Source organism: Schistocerca nitens, chromosome 2 (genome assembly GCF_023898315.1).
Source record: "Schistocerca nitens isolate TAMUIC-IGC-003100 chromosome 2, iqSchNite1.1, whole genome shotgun sequence".
Taxonomy (NCBI): domain Eukaryota; kingdom Metazoa; phylum Arthropoda; class Insecta; order Orthoptera; family Acrididae; genus Schistocerca; species Schistocerca nitens.
The window spans coordinates 729,122,758-729,145,125 of NC_064615.1; the positions used below are offsets into that span (position 1 = coordinate 729,122,758).

General features: G+C 37.1%; 1 protein-coding gene across 3 annotated transcripts in view; it reads left to right on the forward strand.

The window, feature by feature from the left end:
- Nucleotides 1–22,368, forward strand: part of LOC126236930 (obscurin) — a 681,004-nt gene that overhangs the window by 26,128 nt on the left and 632,508 nt on the right. For all 3 annotated transcript variants that reach the window (XM_049946608.1, XM_049946610.1, XM_049946611.1), the window contains exon 3: nucleotides 14,059–14,154. In XM_049946608.1, coding sequence (XP_049802565.1) covers nucleotides 14,059–14,154 — 96 coding nt within the window. The remainder of the gene's footprint in view (nucleotides 1–14,058; nucleotides 14,155–22,368) is intronic.

Sequence of the window (22,368 nt, forward strand, 5' to 3'; positions counted from 1 at the left end):
CATAATATTGTTATTAAAAACAAGAATTTGTCGGAAACACACATTCATTTTTGTAACACTTGTTGTGTATTGTAAGAAATTTATCTAATGCTTCTGTTTCTTTGTGGCGCACACAGTGCTCACTTCTGAAAAATTTTAGAGGAATAATTTTATTGAATTGTGTAAGAATGTTATTAAAATGAACTGTATAGATTCACTTTCATTATCAGCTGGTAATATGGCTCTCATTAATTCCAATGGCAATTGGAATGCTAAGGCTGTGAGCAATGGCTTTGGGTGAGTTTAAAATATATTTTTGAAAATTTTTTGAGTTATTCTTGAGGTATTTGTGCTGTTAAGCTTTGTCTCTTTCTCCCAGTTTTCAAACAATGGAAAATCCAGGATGGAATAAGGGTGATATTATGAAAAGGATAGATTGCTACTCACCATGTATATGGAGATGGTAACTCACAGATAGGCACAACAAAAAATTTGTCAAACAAGTAAGCTTTTAGCCCAAAAATGCCTACATTGGAATTAGGTAATATGCACCCACACATTCACACAAATGCAACTCACACACACATGACCACAGTCTCTGGCTGCTGAGGCCAGTCTCCCAACCCTTACCCTGCTGTTCCTCTCCCTCCCTGCTCCAGCCTCCTCCTTACTCCCACCACCCAGACTGCTTTTCCCGTCATGCACTGCTGCTCGCAGTCTGGCCTCGGTAGCTGGATACTATATATATGTAAAAAAATTGAAAGAAAAATAATAAAAAAATGTAGGAAATCTTGCCTCATCTGCAAGAGACTATGGTCATTTGTGTATGTGTGAGCTGCATTTTTGTGTGTGTGTATGAGTGTGTGTGTGTGGGGGGGGGGGGGGGGGGGATGGGGATGGTGTTACCTAATTTCATTTCGATTAAGATATTATTGAGCCAAAAGCTTGCTTGTTCGACAGTCTTGTGCCTATCTGTGACTCAGCATCTTCGCTCTATGGTGACTAGCAACCTGCCCTTTCATAATATTTTTCAGTTTTCATATTGTCTCAAATTATCTTCTTTGTGTATCTTCTATAATGGTCATAATATACTGTGTGTTTTTGTTCATGTTTGTTTTATTGTTTCTATCTTTTGTATTTCATGAAAACAGTAATATTTCCTTTCTCTCACTGCCTAAACATGTTTTGAGAGCAGTTACTCATAGAATGCAACAGTCATAAAATCTGTAAAGTAGCAACCAAGGGTGAAAATGAAATATGACCCATAAAGTTGACAATATTAACTGGATTCAAAGGTCACTGATGCCATAAAAATACAGTAAGAGGTGAGACAAGTACAGGTGATAAAATTCAGAGAATTTTATAAAATGTGAAATATATGTAAAAGTAATAAATGAAAGCCATGTAAATTTAACAATATATATTTTAGGAAACTAAAGTTAAGAATATCAGAAGGGAATTTTTGGAACCAGCAAATTAACACATGGAATAAAATACAGACTACAAAAGAATCAAGTACACTGCAGTAATACTAGAAGTAGTGTGGTGATCAAAACACTTGCCTTGTATTTGTAAGGACAGCGATTCTCTTCTGAACATTATGATTTTGTTTTCCTGTGGTTACCCTCAGTCTAAACGACCATTCCACCATGGTCGCTCACACATGCCTTAGTCACTTCCTTTCCTTCAGCTGAGCCTCACATCAAAACTGCAAAACTGACAGCTGGAGGAGCAAGTAATGAAAATGGTTACTCCATTATTTTTGCATGATTCTCCCCCCCCCCCCCCCCCACCCCACCACCACCACCACACACACACACACACAAAAAAATCAGGTTTTCACTGCAGTCCTCAGTTGACAGACACTGGATGAGAGAGAGAGAGAGAGAGAGAGAGAGAGAGAGAGATTGGTGCGTGCGTGTGTGTGTGTGTGTGTGTGTGTTTTTCTGTCATGTATTTTTGACGAAGGCCTTACTGGTCAAAAGCTTTATTTGTGACAGTCTTTTTATTGTGCCTATCTGTGACTCAACATCTCCGCTTTATTGTGACTGGCAACTTTCCTTTTCATAAAGCCTAAATCAGGATGGCTGGATGTGGGTTTGAACTGTCATCCTCCTGAATGCAAGTCCAGTGTACTAGCAGCTGTGCCACCTCACTTGGTCTTGCAATAGTAGCATGCAAAATAGAAGACATAAGAGTTCTGGAGATTTGTGTGGATGAGAAGCACTTTCAGAAGACAGATATTTATAATTTCTTCAGAAAGTTAAACACAGCTGTCTTTACAAACAAAAAATAGTCCCCTCTCAATACTAGTTATACATTTAACTGATTTACTTTTGTTGCAAGATGACTTGTGGAATAATATTCTGGGACAGCTCAGTTCATACACAAAGGATATTTTTCTTCTGCAATCATAACATGGTGCTAATTTGCATATTTCCTATAAGCTACTATTGTACAAGCTGAAGGCTCTTTCACTGATGCAGTACAACTGCCCCCTCATAAGCTTTGTTGTTGACAACCTAATCTTATTTAAAAGAACCAGCTGCATCCATACAGTGGCAAAAAATCTCTGCACGAGAAGCATGAGCTTCTTCATTTTCTATGGATTTAAGCAAGACTTTGAAGACCTTTAAAGGAAAACTACATGAGGAGATTAAATTGGAAGAAACACATTGATGATCTGCTGAAACGTTTGAGTTCAGCTACTTATGCAATAAGGGTCATTGCAAATTTTGGTGATAAACATCTTAGTAAATTAGCTTACTACGCCTATTTTCACTCATTGCTTGCATATGGCATCATATTTTGGGGTAATTCATCACTGAGGAATAAAGTATTTATTGCACAAAAGCGTGTAATCAGAATAATAGCTGGAGTCCACCCAAGATCATCCTGCAGACAGGATCTAGGGATATTCACAGTAGCTTCCCAGTATATATACTCTCTTATACCAACAAGTATTTAAGAAGAAATTAAAAGAATTTCTGAATGACAACTCCTTCTACTCCATAGAGGAATTTTTAGATATAAATTAAGAAAAAAAGAAAAAAACAAACAAAAAATTATAAAAAAATAAAATAAAATAAAAATGTTGTTATATTAACTTAATTATGTCATGTATTGGAAAATTTGACTCGTTCCACATCATTACGAAATATCGTATTCATGATCTGTGGAACTAGTATTAATCTAATCTAATCTAATCTAATCTTTAATATAATAGAGGGAAACATTCCACGCAGGAAAAATATATCTTAACAACAAAGATGATGTGACTTACCATACGAAAGCGCTGGCAGGTCGATAGACACACAAACAAACACAATCATACACACAAAATTCTAGCTTTTGCAACCAACAGATGCTTCATCAGGAAAGAGGGAAGGAGAGGGAAAGACGAAAGGATGTGGGTTTTAAGGGAGAGGGTAAGGAGTCATTCCAATCCCGGGAGCGGAAAGACTTACCTTAGGGGGAAAAAAGGACAGGTATACACTTGCACGCACACCCATATCCAACCACACATACACAGACACAAGCAGACATTTCAATGTCATTTTCAGTGTCTGCTTGTGTCTGTGTATGTTTGGTTGGATATGGGTGTGTGTGCAAGTGTATACCTGTCTTTTCCCCCTAAGGTAAGATCTACCATGTTTAAAATGCAGTTTGCTTGAATCCATTTGCAGTCAAAACTGAAATGATTTTAAAAATGGGAAAGTACACAACAACAGTATTTATTTCTGCAGGAGACAGTAAATGTCTAGATGGGCACCAGTGGCATATCTACATGTTTTGCACAGCAGTGTTGTCAATGCTCACTAGATGAGGTACAATGAGAATGAGAAAGGGGGGGGGGGGGTGTCCGCTGTTGTTTCTATGCACACAGTGAGAGAGAGCAGCAGGCAGATGGCATGCTTGGAACAAGAGGTAAAGGAATTTGTCACATTCTTGCGTCAATATATATGTGAAATCCTCTATGTATTCAGGAAAAACAGCTGTTCTCAGGTCCCTCTGTATCCATGACCTTGGGAATCACAACACATTCAGAAGAAACAGCCAAATATTTATGATAACCAAGGTTAAAATTTTATACATGTCCATTTCACTCACACATTCAAAGCTGTGCTCCACTTTGGAAATTGTGATACATGCAGAAGGAACAGGCAAATATTTGTGACATTCAAAATTATTCTTTGCATTGCTGCTTGTTTATAGAAACACATTGTCTCTTCCCTCCCATCTCTTGGAATAAATGAAACTATCATTCCAGTTACTAATACCAGTGGTGTTGTTGGTGGTGGTGGTGACGGTAATTAAAAACAGTGATACCACAGATTGGTATCACAGATACGACTGGAATGGATAGTAAGCAAGAAAGGAAATGAAGATAGAAATTAATGTAAACAATTTCTTTTTGTTTTTTATTTCTTCTGGTATTATCAGAATGTTGAAAAATGAGTAAACGGCATAAGTTTACAATAGGTAAAATGTTAACTTTTGTAAGCAGGTACATTATACTGTATCAAAAGAACAGTTTGTAATTTTGATTAGTTAGAGTCTGTTAAAAATATTTTTAAGAACTCAAGTGGGGGGGGGGGGGGGGGGGGCATTGTCTTATATTTCATGTCATCTTGTACTCGGGTACATCTGGCAGCATGCGTTACATAAAAGGTTCCTCAAATGTGCCTCAGGCACATTATTTTCCTCCAGCTGAGGCATGCATATTTATGTAATTTAAGCACATTCTGGCTTCTCAAAGTAATTAATGAAGAAGTTGTTGTTGTTGTGGTCTTCAGTCCTGGGACTGGTTTGATGCAGCTATCCATGCTACTCTATCCTGTGCAAGCTTCTTCATCTCCTAGTACCCACTGCAACCTACATCCTTTTGAATCTTCAGCATTCTTCTGTAGCACCACATTTCGAAAGCTTCTATTCTCTTCTTGTCCAAACTAGTTATCGTCCATGTTTCACTTCCATACATGGCTACGCTCCATACAAATACTTTCAGAAACGACTTCCTGACACTTAAATCTATACTCGATGTTAACAAATTTCTCTTCTTCAGAAATGCTTTCCTTGCCATTGCCAGTCTACATTTGATATCCTCTCTACTTCAACCATCATCAGTTATTTTGCTCCCCAAATAGCAAAATTCCTTTACTACTTTAAGTGTCTCATTTCCTAATCTAATTCCCTCAGCATCACCCAACTTAATTTGACTACATTCCATTATCCTCATTTTGCTTTTGTTGATGTTCATCTTATACCCTCCTTTCATGACACTGTCCATTCCTTTCAACTGCTCTTCCAAGTCCTTTGCTGTCTCTGACAGAATTACAATGTCATCGGCAAACCTCAAAGTTTTTATTTCTCCTCCATGGATTTTAATACCTACTCCAAATTTTTCTTTTGTTTCCTTCACTGCTTGCTCAATGTACAGATTGAATAACATCAGGGATAGGCTACAACCCTGTCTTACTCCCTTCCCAACCACTGCTTTCCTTTCATGCCCATCGACACTTATAACTGCCATCTGGTTTCTGTACAAATTGTTAATAGCCTTTTGCTCCCTGTACTTTACCCCTGCCACCTTCAGAATTTGAAAGAGAGTATTCCAGTCAACATTGTAAAAAGCTTTCTCTAAGTCTACAAATGCTACAAACGTAGGTTTATCCTTCCTTAATGTAGCTTCTAAGATAAGTCGTAGGGTCAGTATTGCCTCACGTGTTCCAATATTTCTATGGAATCCAAACTGATCTTCCCCGAGGTCGGCTTCTGCCAGTTTTTCCATTCGTCTGTAAAGAATTCGTGTTAGTATTTTGCATCCGTGACTTATTAAACTGATTGTTTGGTAATTTTCACATCTGTCAGCACCTGCTTTCTTTGGGATTGGAATTATTATATTCTTCTTGAAGTCTGAGGGTATTTCGCCTGTCTCACACATCTTGCTCACCAGATGGTAGAGTTTTGTCAGGACTGGCTCTCTCAAGGCTGTCAGTAGTTCTAATGGAATGTTGTCTACTCCCGGGGCCTTGTTTCAACTCAGGTCTTTCAGTGCTCTGTCAAACTCTTCACGCAGTATCATATCTCCCATTTCATCTTCATCTACATCCTCTTCCATTTCCATAATATTGTCATCAAGTACGTCGCCCTTGTATAGACCCTCTATATACTCCTTCCACATTTCTGCTTTCCCTTCTTTACTTAGAACTGGGTTTCCATCTGAGCTCTTGATATTCATGCAAGTGGCTCTCTTTTCTCCAAAGGTCTCTTTAATTTTCCTGTAGGCAGTATCTGTCTTACCCCTAGTGATATAAGCCTCTACATCCTTACATTTGTCCTCTAGCCATTCCTGCTTAGCCATTTTGTACTTCCTGTCGATCTCATTTTTGAGACGTTTGTATTCCTTTTTGCCTGCTTCATTTACTGCATTTTTATATTTTCTCCTTTCATCAATTAAATTCAATATTTCTTCTGTTACCCAAGGATTTCTACTAACCCTCATCTTTTTACCTACTTGATCCTCTGCTGCCTTCACTACTTCATCCCTCAAAGCTACCCATTCTTCTTCTAGTGTATTTCTTTCCCCCATTCCTCTCAATTGTTCCCTTATGCTCTCCCTGAAACTCTGTACAACCTCTGGTTCTTTCAGTTTATCCAGGTCCCATCTCCTTTAATTCCCACCTTTTTGCAGTTTCTTCAGTTTTAATCTACAGTTCATAACCAATAGATTGTGGTCAGAGTCCACATCTGCCACTGGAAATGCCTTACAATTTAATCTGAGACCTGTCAGTATCTCCAGGCTTCATCCAAGTACACAACCTTCTTTTATGATTCTTGAACCAAGTGCTAGCTATGATTAAGTTGTGCTCTGTGCAAAATTCTACCATATTCACCTACTACGTTTCCTTCTCTCCCTTTTCCTACTACTGAATTCCAGTCACCCATGACTATTAAATTTTTGTCTCCCTGCACTATCTAAATAATTTCTTTTATTTCATCATACATTTCTTCAATTTCTTCATCACCTGCAGAGCTAGTTGGCATATAAACTTGTACTACTGTAGTAGGCGTGGGCTTCGTGTCTATCTTGGCCACAATGATGCGTTCACTATGCGGTTTGTAGTAGCTTACCCGCACTCCTATTTTTTTATTCATTATTAAACCGACTCCTGCATTACCCCTATTTGATTTTGTATTTATAACCCTGTATTTGCCTGACAAGAAGTCTTGTTCCTCCTGCCAGCGAACTTCACTAATTCCCACTATATCTAACTTTAACCTATCCATTTCCCTTTTTAAATTTTCTAACCTACCTGCCCGATTAAGGGATCTGACATTCCATGCTCCGATCCGTAGACTGCCAGTTTTCTTTCTCCTGATAACGACGTCCTCCTGAGTAGTCCCCACCCGGAGAAGAAGTACAGACTACAGAGTCAAATTGAGGAGAAGAAGGATTTATAGTAACAACCTGATTCATTCCACATCTCTGTAGGTTCTCACTTTGATAGGATCTACATACTATGATGAATATTAAGCTACCAGTAGGAAATAAACATTTGCTATTTAATATAACTGAGGAAGCAGCAGCACTTTTCAAAGTAGTGACTGTCTTGCAAATTTACTAGCTTACATTTAGCTAATGTATGCACAGGTAGTATGTAACAGGATAATAATTGCTTGTTGTAAGTATGGTATTCATATTAAGTTTTTAGAGTTGCTTCTCTTAATGTATATGATATATTCATTTTAAAAAATGGGAAGTCCTTGATGAAATAAGGATTTTTGACTTCATACAGTTTTCTTCTCAAGGTATTCTTCATAAAAAATAAGAGGAGCTATTTATAGCGGATATCATTCTGTGTGTACAGTAGTACTTTTGTCAGAATCAGTGCCATAGGTCTATATAAAAGTTATCAAATTGTAAGAATAAATTTGTATAATTAGCTGTATCTTATGTATTTTTACCAGATTTGATCCACTCCATGCAACACTGACACCACAAACACAAAAGTACAATATTATCTACATGCACTTGTTAATCATCTTGACAATAATACATATGTTGGAATTCTCATAGACTGATACCATACTCTCCCTATGACAAGAATTAAGCTAGTAATCCCATAAAATATTGGGTAATAGGAAATTGCACTTTTTACATGTAAGGAATACTGGCAGAATGGTTTTATTTTTATTTTTATGTATACGTCAAGTTCCGTAGGACCAAATTGAGGAACAAATTTCCATGGTCATGGAATATGTCAGTACATGAAATTACAACATAAAGTAATAACAGATAAAAATAAATGTTTATGAACCCAAAAAACTTCAGTCCACAAGTTTAAGTAAACGCAATCTACAATACAACAAGAATCAGTTTAATTTTTCAAGGAACCCCTCGACAGAATAGAAGGAGTGACCCATGAGGAAACTTTTCAGTTTCAATTTGAAAGTGCGTGGATTACTGCTAAGATTTTTGAATTCACATGGTAGCTTATTGAAAATGGATGCAGCGGTAGACTGCACACCTTTCTGCACAAGATTTTAGGAAGTCCGATCCACATGTAAGTTTGATTTCTGCCGAGCATCAACTGAGTGAAAGCTGCTTATTGTTGGGAATAAGTTAATACTGTTAACAATAAATGACAGTAAGGAATATATACGAAGGTTGAAACTTAAATAGTGGCAACTATTTATTCACAACCAATGCAAAAGAGTTACATGTTTGCACCTGTTACTGTCCTTCAAAGTAGTCACCAGCATTGTGTAGAACCCATTGCCAGCAATGTGGAAGGTGTAGTATACCATTAGCAAGGCCTGTTCTGCTGATGGTGCGAATGGAGCAGTCTACTGCCTGTCAAATCTCTGGAACAGTTCTGAAGCGAATGCCACAAAGTGGTTCCTTCATCTTCGGAATCAAATCAAAGTCACAAGGACTTAAGTCCGGGGAGTATGGTGGATGGTATGATACTTCCCAGTCCCATTGACCGAACACAGCAGCCACAACTTGCGCTGTATGCGGCCGCGCATTGTCGTCCAAATGATGGGTGGGTTGCGCAGAAAGTGTTACCGATTCTTTCCCAAAACTGGTCGCAGGTGATGCTCCAAAAACAAACAGTAGTACTGTGCATTGTCGGTCTGCTGTGGAGGAATGTAATGCATTAGGATAACACCATCACAGTCATACATGAGAATCACCATAACTTTAGACTGCTCCATTTGCACCATCAACAGAATAGGCTCTGCTAATGGTATACTAAGCCTTCCACATGGCTGTCAATGGGTTATACACAATGCTGGTGACTGCTTTGAAGGACAGTAACAGGTGCAAACATGTAACTCTTTTGTATCAGTTGTGGACAAAAAGTTGCCATTATTTAAGCTCCAACCCTTGTACACTGAGAGGCCAATGTCAAAATATCCAGACTCCTGAACAGGGGTCGGCAAGAGGTTCGTGAACGTACATCACTTATTGCCCGAATCACCTGCTTGTGAGCTAAAAATATCCTTTTAGAATGGGAAGAGTTACCCCTAAATATAGTACCATAGGACATAAGTAATGAAAATAAGCAAAGTAGACTAATTTTCATGTCAAATGATCACTCACTTCAGATACCGTTTGAATAGTAAAAATGGCAGCATTAAGTCTTTGAACAAGATCCTGAATGTGGGCTTTCCACGACAGCTTACTATCCTTCTGAACGCCTAGAAATTTGAATTGTTCAGTTTCACTAATCATAGGCCCATTCTGTGAAAATAAAACGTCAGGTTTTGTTGAATTGTGTGTTAGAAACTGTAAAAACTGAGTCTTACTGTGATTTAGTGTTAGTTTATTTTCTACTAGCCATGAACTTAGGTCATGAACTGCACTATTTGAAACCAAGCCATTGTAGCACACAACATACTTTACTACCAAGCTAGTGCCCTCAGCAAAGAAATATATTTTTGAGTTACCTGTAATACTAGAGGGCATATCATTTATATAAATAAGGAACAGGAGTGGCCCCAGCACTGATCCACGGTGCACAACACATTTGAACGTACCCCACTCAGACCCCACATCACAGCCTTCTCAACATTGTGAATAATGGCCTTTTGCTGTCTGTTGCTAAAGCACGAGGTGAATCAATCGTGAGCTACTCCCCATATTCCATAATGGTCCAACTTCTGGAGCAATATTTTGTGATCAACACAATCAAATGCTTAAGTTAAATAAAGAAAGTATGCCAAGTGTTTGAGACCTTTTGTTTAACCCATCCAGTACCTCACAGAGAGAAGAGAATAAAGCATTTTCAGTTTTTAAACGAATTCTGAAGCCGAACTGGACATTTGATAGCAAATTGTGTCATATAAAATGATCACTTATCCCTACATTCATAGCCTTTTTGATAAATTTTACAAACACTGATGGCATAGAAATAGATCTAAAATTGTCTACATTATCCCTTTCACCTCTTTTATAAAGTGGCTTTACTACTGAGTGCTTTAATCATTCAGGAAACTGATCATTCCTCAAGGAAAAATTACAAATATGGCTAAATACAGGGCTAACAAGTGCAGCAAAGTACTTTAATATTCTGCTAGGCACTCCATCATAACCATGAGAGTCCTTAGTCTTCAGTGATTTAATTATTGACTCAATCTCCCTCTTGTCTGTATCACAGAGGAGTATTTCAGACATCAGTCTCTGAAAGGCTTTTGCCAAGAAAGTTATATGTTTCCTTGTAGAAACTAAATTTTTATTTAATTCACCAGCAATACTCAGAAAATTATTGTTAAATACTATACGTATATCTGATTTATCAGTAACAGAAATATTTTTACTTTGAACTGACTTTATATTGCTGACCTTGTGCTGCTGACCAGACACTTCTTCACAACTGACCATCTGGTTTTAATTTTATCCTGTGAATTAGCTATTCTATTTGCATACCTCATACTATTTGCCTTCCTAATAACATTTTTAAGAACCTTACAATTCTGTTTGTAATGAGCTACTGTAGTTTGATTGTGACTACTTCTAACATTTTGATATATTTCCCGCTTTGTTCTACAAGATATTGTTATCCCACTAGTCAGCCACCCGGGCTCCCTATTACTACTAGTACCCTGTTGAGAATGTTCTAATGGAAAGCTTCTCTCAAAGAGCATGATAAATGTGTTAAGGAAAGCATTATATTCATCATCTATATTATCGGCACTATAAACATCCTACCACTCTTGTTTCCTGACAAGGTTTAAAAAACTCTCTATTGCTGTTGGATTAACTTTCCTGTTCCACTGCACCCTAGTTGAAAAAAAAAAAAAAAAAAAGAAAAGAAAAAAGAAAAACAGTCTGCATCAGATCGTATGAATTTAAGAGATCTATCAACATCCTTTTTCTTGCACCATCATATATAAAATTAATATTGAAGTCACCACATATGACTAATTTCTGATACTTCCTACAAAGTGAATCAATAACCCTCACTAGTTTGAGCAGAAATGTTCTGAAGTCAGAGTTAGGGGACCTATAAACAACAACAATTAGAAGTTTAGTTTCACTAAATTCAACAGAGCCTGCACAACATGCAAATATCTGTTCAGTGCAGTGCCGTGATATGTTTATAGACTCAAATGGAATATTGTTTTTTATGTACATAGCCACTCGTCCACCCCGCAAGAAACTCCTCGAAAAACAGCCAGCTAATCTGTATCTTGGTAAAGGAAGCCTCTGAATTGCCCAATTACTAACTGGTGCTCTGATATACCAATAATTTCTGAGTCAACATCTATTAGCATTTCACTAACTTTATTTCTAATACCTCTTATATTTTGATGAAATATGCTAATTCCTTCTCTACTTGGAAACATTACATCCTCAGAAGGTGAGCCCTTAGTTAGAGGGACTTCCTTTAAGCAGGTATACCTATCAGCTGACTTCAGTCTAAAAAAGGTGCAGCTATAACACCAACTACTAGGAATTTTCCCATGAATTATCCCACCACCACCACCAACCAATACACTACCACCTATAAGCTTTGCCAGTTTCCCCTTCCTGATGAGGCCGATCGTGATGCCGAAACAGTTGCACTAAATGTACATTAGTGCCACCAGTTTGAATAGGTACCTTCACCAGGTCACCACCTGCATCATATTCCCTGTCCCTATCAAGACTGTTCCCTGATCCACCCACTATCTCTACCTGATCCTCCTCCGAAAAATTCCAACATACCTCCCCTACACTGTCAGCCACTTGAGCCAACCCTGCACTAGGCTTCACAATGCTGGTGACTTGGTACTCACTCCCCAACACTTCCTGCAACTGCTGGCCCACTCCTCTACCGTGCAAACTACCTAGCAGCAGAACCATTTTCTGTTAGACTTTGCAGCTGACCTAGGCCTCCTAACTACTGAGGACTGCTGTGTGTTGCCTAAAGCTGCGCGAGACTCCTCTCCACTCAACTCTGACAGTTGGTCAAATCTATAGCATATACACAAAGCATAACTGTTTGAATACCTCCTGTTTGTAGCTGTCTTCTTGCCAACTCCCAGTTCCCATTCCCCACCACCTTTCACCCCCTTCACCCTATGTAGTTCCTCTTTTGTGCATTGTAACTGCACCTGAAGGGCACAGATCTTACACTCCTGCTCCTCTATCAACTTATTTCTCCTAAAGATTCTGCATTCCCAGGAGAGGGTCTTCCTAGAACGCCCACTGGCTTCACCACTGCACTCCGCCCCCCCCCCCCCCCACCTCCACCAATGAAAATACTTTGAACAAATCCCACACCATAACCCACTACTCACAAACCTATGACAGAGCCCACACTTCTGACTCGTGGTAAAATTTTACAGTTACTGAAAAAAACTATACATCTACGTTACCGAAGTTCAGTTACACCAGTAGAACTGTTTATAGAACTAACAATAGTGGTCTCGAAATTCTCTATCTACTAAGAAAACTACTTGTATTAATACTACTACACCATACCTAATACCAATACCAACAAAACTTCACAAAACTATTGACTAAATCCAAAAATTCAAACAGCCACTGGAACACTCAACGAAGTTAAAACAATGAATGAAACTTTTACTGAATTATTTCAGTAGAAACAATAAGAAACATCAGCTTAAAACTAAAGCACAAAATTTGCTAAATGACTTCAACACACAGAAAACTCTAAAAAACACAGCAAACAAACATTTCCAAAAGTATATTAAATCATTATTTTGCCACAAACAGCATGAAACACTGCTGAAAACTATTAAATTTAATAGCTGTATAACAGTGCACAAATAAGTTTGTCAGTACTTAGCTTTATAACCACTAAATCTGCAGTGCATGCCACAAAATGCATGCACACTACTGAAGCATGAGGCTTAGACAAACGACGTAAGCACACTCACGAATAACAGACCACTTGAGTAAATAACACAGGAAGAAAGACTGAGATTAGTGAAAATGCACTAACAATTTATTTTTGCAGCAAATATTAACACAAATAAACTTTAAAATAGTAACTGAAGTCTGTCTGCAGCTTTCCTTTGTCACAGAGAAAACTGTGTAATGGCAATCACAGAATACTGGTTAGCTTTCAGCATTTTGGGAATGTTTTTGTACTTTTGTGAATACCATGAAATTTTGTTCTAAGGGGCGTGATGTAGAAATTAAAGTAGAGGATAAGCACCTCTATTACCTAAAATTTAAATATTGTCCTCTTGTCCAAAGTTAGACACCATATTATTCAATATAATTTATGTTCTCTTAGTGCATTTAATTATTTAGAAAAACTTAGCCCATCACGAACCATAGGAGTTACTAAATATTTAGAAGTGGTGCAATGCAACATGCTTGAGATAAAAAATTGATCATATTGTCTTTCTCAGAAAGTTGAACTAATATGAAGCTCTCAGGTTTTCAACTGAGTATGTTCATCAGAATGGTATGACATTTCAGTGACATCAGTCGAGTGGAAAACAGAGCTTTATATTATTTACATAATAGTTTAAATTCTTACTTAGCCCTTCTTCCACAAATAGTAACATGCAAAAAAATAAATAAAAGCTGTTCATTCTGTAATTTTATTGTAGGAACGTGACTTTGACAAGCATGTTGCCTACTGCCGTGATGAACCAGCTGCACAAGAACTACTGCAAGAAAATGATGAAGTCCGAGATTATTTTGATGTAAGTACTCACTATAAAAGGTAATTACTTTCTGCTTTAATAAGAAGCAGAATCATTCATCAGTTCCAATACTTTTAGTTCCCTTGTTAATAATGTGAAAATAATATTTTTACAACTAAAGTTATGTAAACTGTGTTCTTCTGTGTTATATGTCTGTGTTTTGGAGTCTCTGATAAGCTCTTGGCACAAAGTAATTGACTGAGCAGAGAGCAGTAAATTACAGTTCATTTTAAAATACTTTAGAACAAAGAATAAGTGATGGCATATTCCCTTGCTTCCTGTGTAGTTGTATCATTCTTCCCTTGTCGTTTCTGTTACTTGTTGCTTGTTACGTGTGAAATGATGGCATACCTTCTGCTGTCATAGAAGTAACTGTGAAATGTTTAACTGAAACTCATGAAAACATGTTAATAAATGTTGTAGTATGCACACTAAGTGAGGATTGTCATGGAATGATAATGAGTTAGACAATCACGTGATTCGTGGTTTGTTTTACTCATACATGTACCTTTTTTTCTTACTGATCTTAGCCTAAATTATCATTATATTGACACAGTCAGAAATGCCAAACTAGTTGCAATTGATAAGTCAATAGGTTTTTGATCTTAATATAAGCATCTGTCAGTCATTCTGAAGGGAACATTTCATAAGATCTTTAGCCTTTACAGATTTAAACTTTTCTCATGTTTCATGCAATTTTTTGGTTTTAACCTCATGGTCTGTGGGTAAAAAAATGTTTACCTAAAAAGTTTAAATTAACTGCTTATTTTTTAAACAAGATACTAAAGTGGTTTCTGCTTGAATCATAACTGGACAGTGTTAGTTTCCGAGTATGTAGAACAAACTGAAGACAATGTGGACTTCAGTAAGTTTTTAAGTGGAGAAATGCAAACAGAATCAGTATTTTACTATTTCAATGATGAATTTAAATAACTGATTTGAAGCAGAGGTGATTCATCAAGTTACAGTGTATTTTAAAGGTAAGTGTCAGGGTTGAAATGAAAACAAAATTTTTCTGCCAAGAGTGATGGAAGCACTCATTAATATGACATAATACATAAACTTTAAATATGTAGGTTAACCTTAATTTACAGTCTCCATCACAAATTTTCCACATTATTCTTAAAGAAAGAGAAAACGAGAGCCTACACTAGAAAATAACTGTAGATTATTCTGTCTCTGTGCTGTTAATTGTATCTGCGTACAGATGAGTTGTTTCCTTTTCTCAGTTTTGTAAATTGTTTCAATCCTGAATTTCCATTATTGTTGTATGAAGTGGATATTATATTTGGGGACAAAGTATTTTTATGAAATAATGCATGATTGGACCTGGAAGAACATGGGGTACCCTAGAAAGCTTCCATCTAGTCCTCTACATGATTTTAGAGATCAGCATCTACTACAGATGATGGCATCAAAGTACAGATAATGAAGCTTATTATTGACTCTGTACTGCCCACAATAATTCATACTTTCAATCACTCCTTGACCCCTAGTGTTTTCCCTGACGCCTGGCAACAGAGACTTGTGAAGCCATTACCAAAAAAGAATATTGCCACAGCACTCTCTGATTACCAAGCTATTTGTATTCTTCTGGCACTTTCCAAAGCCTTAGAATAAATAGTCCATGACCAGCTAATCAACTACTAGTTAATGACATACCTACTAAGGCAACAAAAATTTCTTCATGTGTGCACTTGGCTAGAGGACAAATATAAGGATGTGGAAGCATATATCATGAGACATAAGATAGATGCTGCCTACAGGAAAATTAAAGAGATGTTTGAAGAAAAGAAGACCACGTGTATGAGTATCAAGAGCTCAGATGAAAAACCAGTCATAAGCAAAGACGGGACAGCAGAAAGGTGGAAATGGAAGAGGACGTAGATGAAGATGAGATGGGAGCTATGATGCAGCTTAAAGAATTCTAAAGAATTCGACAGAGCACTGAAAGACCTAGGTCAAAACAAGGCCCAAGGAGTAGCCAATGTTCCATTAGAACTACTGATAGCCTTGGGAGAGTCAGCCATGACAAAACTCTTTCCTGAGCTAGACGTATGAGACAGATGAAATACCCTTGGACTTCATGAAGAGTATAATAATTCCAATTCCAAGGAAGGCAGGAGTTGATAGGTGTAAAAATTACTGAACTATCAGTTTAATAAGTCACAGTTTAAAATACTAACAAGAATTCTTTACAGAAGAGTGGAAAAAACTGGTAGAAGCCAACCTCATGGAAGATCAGTTTGGATTCCAGAGAAATGTAGAAACACACAAGGCAATACTGATCATAAGAAGACTTCTCATAGAAGATAGCTGAAGGAAAGGCAAACCTACATTTCTAGCATTTGTAGACTTAGAGAAAGCTTTTGACAGTGTTGACTCTGATACTCTCTTTCAAATTCAAAACGTGGCAAGGGCTAACGTACAGGGAGCGAAAGGCTATTTACAATTTATACAGAAACCAGATGGCAGTTATAAAAGTTGGGGGACATGAAAGGCAAGCAGGGGTTGGAAAGGGATTGAGACAGGGTTTTAGCCTATCCTCAATGTTATTCAGTCTGTATATTGAGCAAGCAGTAAAGGAAACCAAAGAAAAAATTGGAGTAGCAATTAAAATCCATGGAGAAGAAATAAAAATTTCAATGTATGCCAGTTACATTGTAATTCTGTCAGAGACAGCAAAGGACTTGGAAGAGCAGTTGATCGGAATGGACAGTGTCTTGAAAGGAGGATATAAGATGAACATCAACAAAAGCAAAACGAGGATAATGGAATGTAGTCAAATTAAATCACAAGATGCTGAGGGAATTAGATTAGGAAATGGGACACTTAAAGTAGTAGATGAGTTTTGCTATTTGGGCAGCGAAATAACTGGTGATGGTCGAAGTAGAGAGGATATGAAATGTAGACTGGCAATGGCAAGAAAAGTGTTTCTGAAGAAGAGACATATTTTAACATGGAGTATAGATTTAAGTGTCAGAAAGTGTTTTCAGAAAGTGTTTGTATGGAGTGTAGCCATGTGTTGAAGTGAAACATGGATGATAAACAGTTTAGATAAGAAGAGAATAGATGCTTTGAAATGTGGTGCTACAGAAGAATGCTGAGATTAGATGGGTAGATCGTGTAACTAATGAGGAGCTACTGAATAGAATTGGGGGGAGGGGGGGGGGAGGAAAAGTTTATGGCATAACCTGACTGGAAGACGGGATTGGTTGGTAGGACATATTCTGAGGCATCAAGGGATCACCAATTTTGTACTGGAGGGAAGTGTGGGAGGTAAAAATCGTAGAGGGTGATCAAGAGATGAACACAGTAAACAGATTGAGATGTATGTAGATTGCAATAGTTACTTGGAGATGAAGAGGCTTGCACAGGATAGAGTAGCATGGAGAGCTGCATCATCAGTCTTTGGACTGAAGTCCACAACAACATGCACTTGTTATCCCATTAAAATTAAGAATTCTTGTTTTTAACAAGATTTTTTTTGTTTCACAAACCTCTCAACTAGAACAGCGTGCCTAAATTTCTTGCCTCATCACTAGATATCTCAGAAAATATCACTTTTGTACAGCTATAAACACACACTTTTGTACACCTATTGCTAAATGAAAAGCATCTGGCTGTCAGGAGAGTGAGATGTGAGGCTATCAATGACTTCAATGACAATACCAGAATATTATTGAAAGATTTTTCATAAAACGTAAACAATATCTAGACATACAAAGGCTGTCAGTGTCACTAAAATTAGTGGCTAGACACTCAGGGAGGACACAGGAATTGAAACCGAGGGAAGCAAATAAAAAATGGTTCAAATGGCTCTGAGCACTATGGGACTTAACTTCTGAGGTCATCAGTCCCCTAGAACTTAGAACTACTTAAACCTAAATAACCTAAGGACATCACACACATCCATGCCCGAAGCAGGATTCGAACCTGCGACCATAGCGGTCGCACGGTTCCAGACTGTAGCGCCTAGAACCGCTTGGCCACCCTGGCCGGCAAGCAAATCAAAAGCAGAGATACTGCACGCATCCAATGTTCAGATCATATGGATGTACTGCCGTTGTTTACTTCTCTCACCACAGCAAAATGAGTGATACAAAAAATAAATAAATAAATAAAAATAAAAATAAAATAAAAATAAAATGATTATATGGCATCTACCTCTCTACAAAAAGAATAACAGAAGTGAACCACAAAACTGTCATCCAATCTCATTTATATTCATCTGTTGTAGAATCCTAGAACATATTCTGAGCTTAGACTTAATGAGTTATCTTGAACACAATGATTTCCTTCATGCCAGACAGCATAGATTCTGAAAAAATTCGTTATTCCAAAATCCAACTTGTGCTTTCCTCACATGATATCCTGAAAGCTATGGATCAAGGCAGTCAGGTAAATGTAGTATTTATTGATTTCTGAAAAGCATTTAACTCAATACCACACCAGTGTTTATTAACAATAGTATGAGTTTGGGGTATCAAACAAAATTTGTTACTTCAGTGAGGATTTATTGGTAGGTAAACCCCAGTACATTATTTTGGATGAAGAGTCATTGACAGAAGTAGAAGTAATTTAAGCATGTCCCAGGAAAGTGTGCTGGGACCCTTGTTATATGTAATCAAGTACTCTCTTAAAAATGCCGCAGTAATATTCATTCAGATCTCAGTAAAATTTCAAAGTGCTGTGAAGATTGAAAATTTCCTTTAAATGTTCAGAAAAGTAAAATTATTCACTTCACTAAATGAAAAAAAGTAGTATTCTCTTACCACAACAGCAATGATTCAGGATTAGAATCAGTTATCTACACAAATATTTGGGGGGGGGGGGGTAACATTTTGTTGGAATATGAATTGAAACGATCGTGTAGATCCAGTTCTTGGTAAGGCAGATGCCAGACTTTGATTCAGTGGATGATACTGGGAAAATGCAGTCTGTCTAAAAATTAGATTGCTTACAAGTCACTTGTGCATCTCACCATAGAATATTGCTCAGATACGAATAACCTATAACAATTAGTACTAACAAGGTGTTGAATGAATACAAAGGAGGAGAGCAGGAATGGACAAAGATTTGTTTGACTCATGGGAGACAGTCACAGAAATTTTAAAAAATATGAATTAGCAGACTTATGAAGATAGATGCAAAGTATTCCATAAAAGCCTAGTTACCAAATTTCAAGATCTGGTATTAAGAGAAGAGTGCAGAGATATACTGGGTGAGCACAACGTCTTGCCCTGATTACAAAAATTTATAACAGAATAACCATTTGACATAATAAGTTACATTTGATGCCTTTACATAGGTTAGTTTTACTTTTTTTTTTTTTTTTTTTTTTTTTTTTTTTTTTTTTTTTTTTTTTTTTTAATGACCACTTACATTAGTAAACCTCAACATGTGCTCCTTTGGTAGCTCGGAGATTGTCAAGGTGGTATTCCAGTTCCCGCCAGGTGTTTCGTAACATGTGTTCTGTCACAGTACCCACAGCAGCTTGTATCCTAGCCTTCAGTTCATCAACATCAGCAACTGGTGTGACGCAGACTCTGTCCTTGATATAGCCCCAGAAAAAAAGTCAAGGGGCGTAATGTCTGGAGAGGGGAGTAATGTCCGGATTGGTGGACTGGAAGGAATGGTCCAACACCCTGGCCACCCTGCTCTCCAGACATTACACCCCTTGACTTTTTTTTCTGGGGCTATATCAAGGACAGCCTTTGTCACACCAGTTGCTGACGTTGATGAACTAAAGGCTAGGAGACAAGGTGCTGTGGGTACTGTGACAGAACACATTTTACGAAACACCTGGTGGGAACTGGAACACCACCTCAACATTCTCTGAGCTATCAAGGGAGCACACGTTGAGGCTTGCTAACATAAGTGGTCTTAAAAACTAGTAACACTAACCTACTTAATGGCATCAAATGTACATTATTGTGTCAAACAGTTACTCTGTAATAAATTGTTATAATCAGGGCAAGACTTTGCGCTCACCTTGTACTTCAGATCACCATCTACTACTGTGAAGAGAAAATTAGACTAATTGTAGCATGTAAAGAGGAATTTAAGCAATCATTCTTCTGTGTACCATAAGCAGTTGGAACAGGAAGAAACCCTAAAATGTGGTGCTATACAAAGGATCATCTGCCCTGCACATCACAATGCTTGTGGGTTATGTGTGTAGCTGTAGATGTTGATTGTTTATTATTATTATTGTTATTGTCATTGTTGTTGTTATTGTTAGTGTCAGAAGCAACAGTAACAGCTGCTAGCATTGTGTTATTCTTTCTTACAAGTCAGTATTGTTATTCACATTGTCAACATCGAAACCATTTTTTATCTGTTAATACCATTTTGTTACTATTTATCATATTAAAATTCTCATCATTTCTTAAGAAACTTTGTCCAGAAACACTATGCGTGAAATCTTGATGTGGTGTGAGAAGAGTCTGAGGACCCAGATATGGTCAGCTTAAGTAAATAAATAAAAATATGATATCAACCATGCCAAAACATTGCTCAGGTTCTGCATCTTCCCATACAGAATGCTAGAGCAGTTCATGCAGTCAGACAGCTTTGTAATGTCACAGCAGATTCCTGGGACATTTTGAGTCAGCTAAAGAGAAGCTAAGTTTTTCTGCAAACTCATCAGTGGCAGATATTAAATGGTTGTATTTCTGGAAGTCAGACTGATAACTGTGATGCTATTAAATCTTTGTATGATAATTTGAATTCAAACACCTCTGGAAACCTTGCAAGAAGAATACTAGGAATTTGTTGTCCAGACTTCCTTTGAGACTTGTTTTAATAATATCTTTACCTCTGCGTATTCAGTAAATCTGGAAAATAATCCTATTTAAAATAATTGTTGTGAACAGGACACTGATATTGTATTAAAAACTGCTTTATGTTTTTTCATATTCTGGCCAGTAAAATTTTAATTTTTCAGTGATAATATTATTTTTCATCACTGTTTTCTATCACTCTTCCAAATTTTGTAGCTTGTTTTAACTGAAACTCCCTGGAGGCAACTAATATTAACATCCAGTGGTAATGAGGAATTTGTTGGCATATTTTAATATTTTGGAAGGGTTTACAATATTTTTCACCAATTTTGATTGTAAAGTTTTTGTGGTCCCAGTTGAAATATTGACTTCAAGGGCCACAGTTGATCTTTCTGCCTTTGGTTCTTATGAATCAGGAATGAGCGTTTTTTTACCATGTCTTTTGCTGCCCGTGCTATCTTCTAAATATGTTTTTGTGTCATGTAACATGATATGAATATTCCAGATTTTTCTTACATTCCTGTTCAATGTCTAGCTGTTTTTTTTAATATTTTACACTTTTATGTCAGTAGTTATCTACCTCAGTTTACTTGTAATTTTTTATGGCAAAGTGCAGGGGGAAATGTTCAGTTGAAAATTACACAGAAATTTTAAAGGCTTAGTCTTTTATTACACAGCAGAACTACCTTTCAATACTCATTGGTTTGCTGCCTATTTCATTTATTTTTGATGATGCAGTAAGTATGACAGTATGGTCAGATATTCCAAAATGAAAGCAGAATTTTCTTGTATTGTGTCTGTAATTCATCAAAATGCTGTAGATACAGGTAGCTGTTTCCTTTTTCATATCTAGTGACATCTGTGCAAATTAGCTTGGAACCATCTTCTTGGTTAGAGTCAATAGATTCTGATGCCACATAGGATCAAGGTACTTAACTTAAATTTGCAGCTATCATCTTCTCAGTTTCTGTAAGAGACTTTGAAATGTGGATAGAAATATGTTAGTTATTTTTGTACATGGAAGACTGACCATTGAAATAATTAACACCTATAAAATCTAGTGGCTGCATTATATTTTCTGGTTTACACAAGAGTCACTGATTACCCAATGTTGCCCACTCATCCAAATTACTTAAAACATAAGTTCATGAGAAAATAATTTCTCACACGTTTGGGCCATCTAAAAGATTACAGACTCTTCTAATCATTCTTTCTGATCAAACTTGAACCAGTCATTAAAACCGTCACCAGTAAGCATAGCAACTCTGAATACTATGGATTTGGCATTAGCATCTGTCATACGTATCACCGTCTAGTGAGGAAGAAAAGAAGATTAGGGGTTATTGTCCTGTAAATGATGAGGTCATTTGAGAGAGAATGAGCACATGCTTGGATTTGGGAAAGGTGAGGAAAGAAATTAGCCATGCTC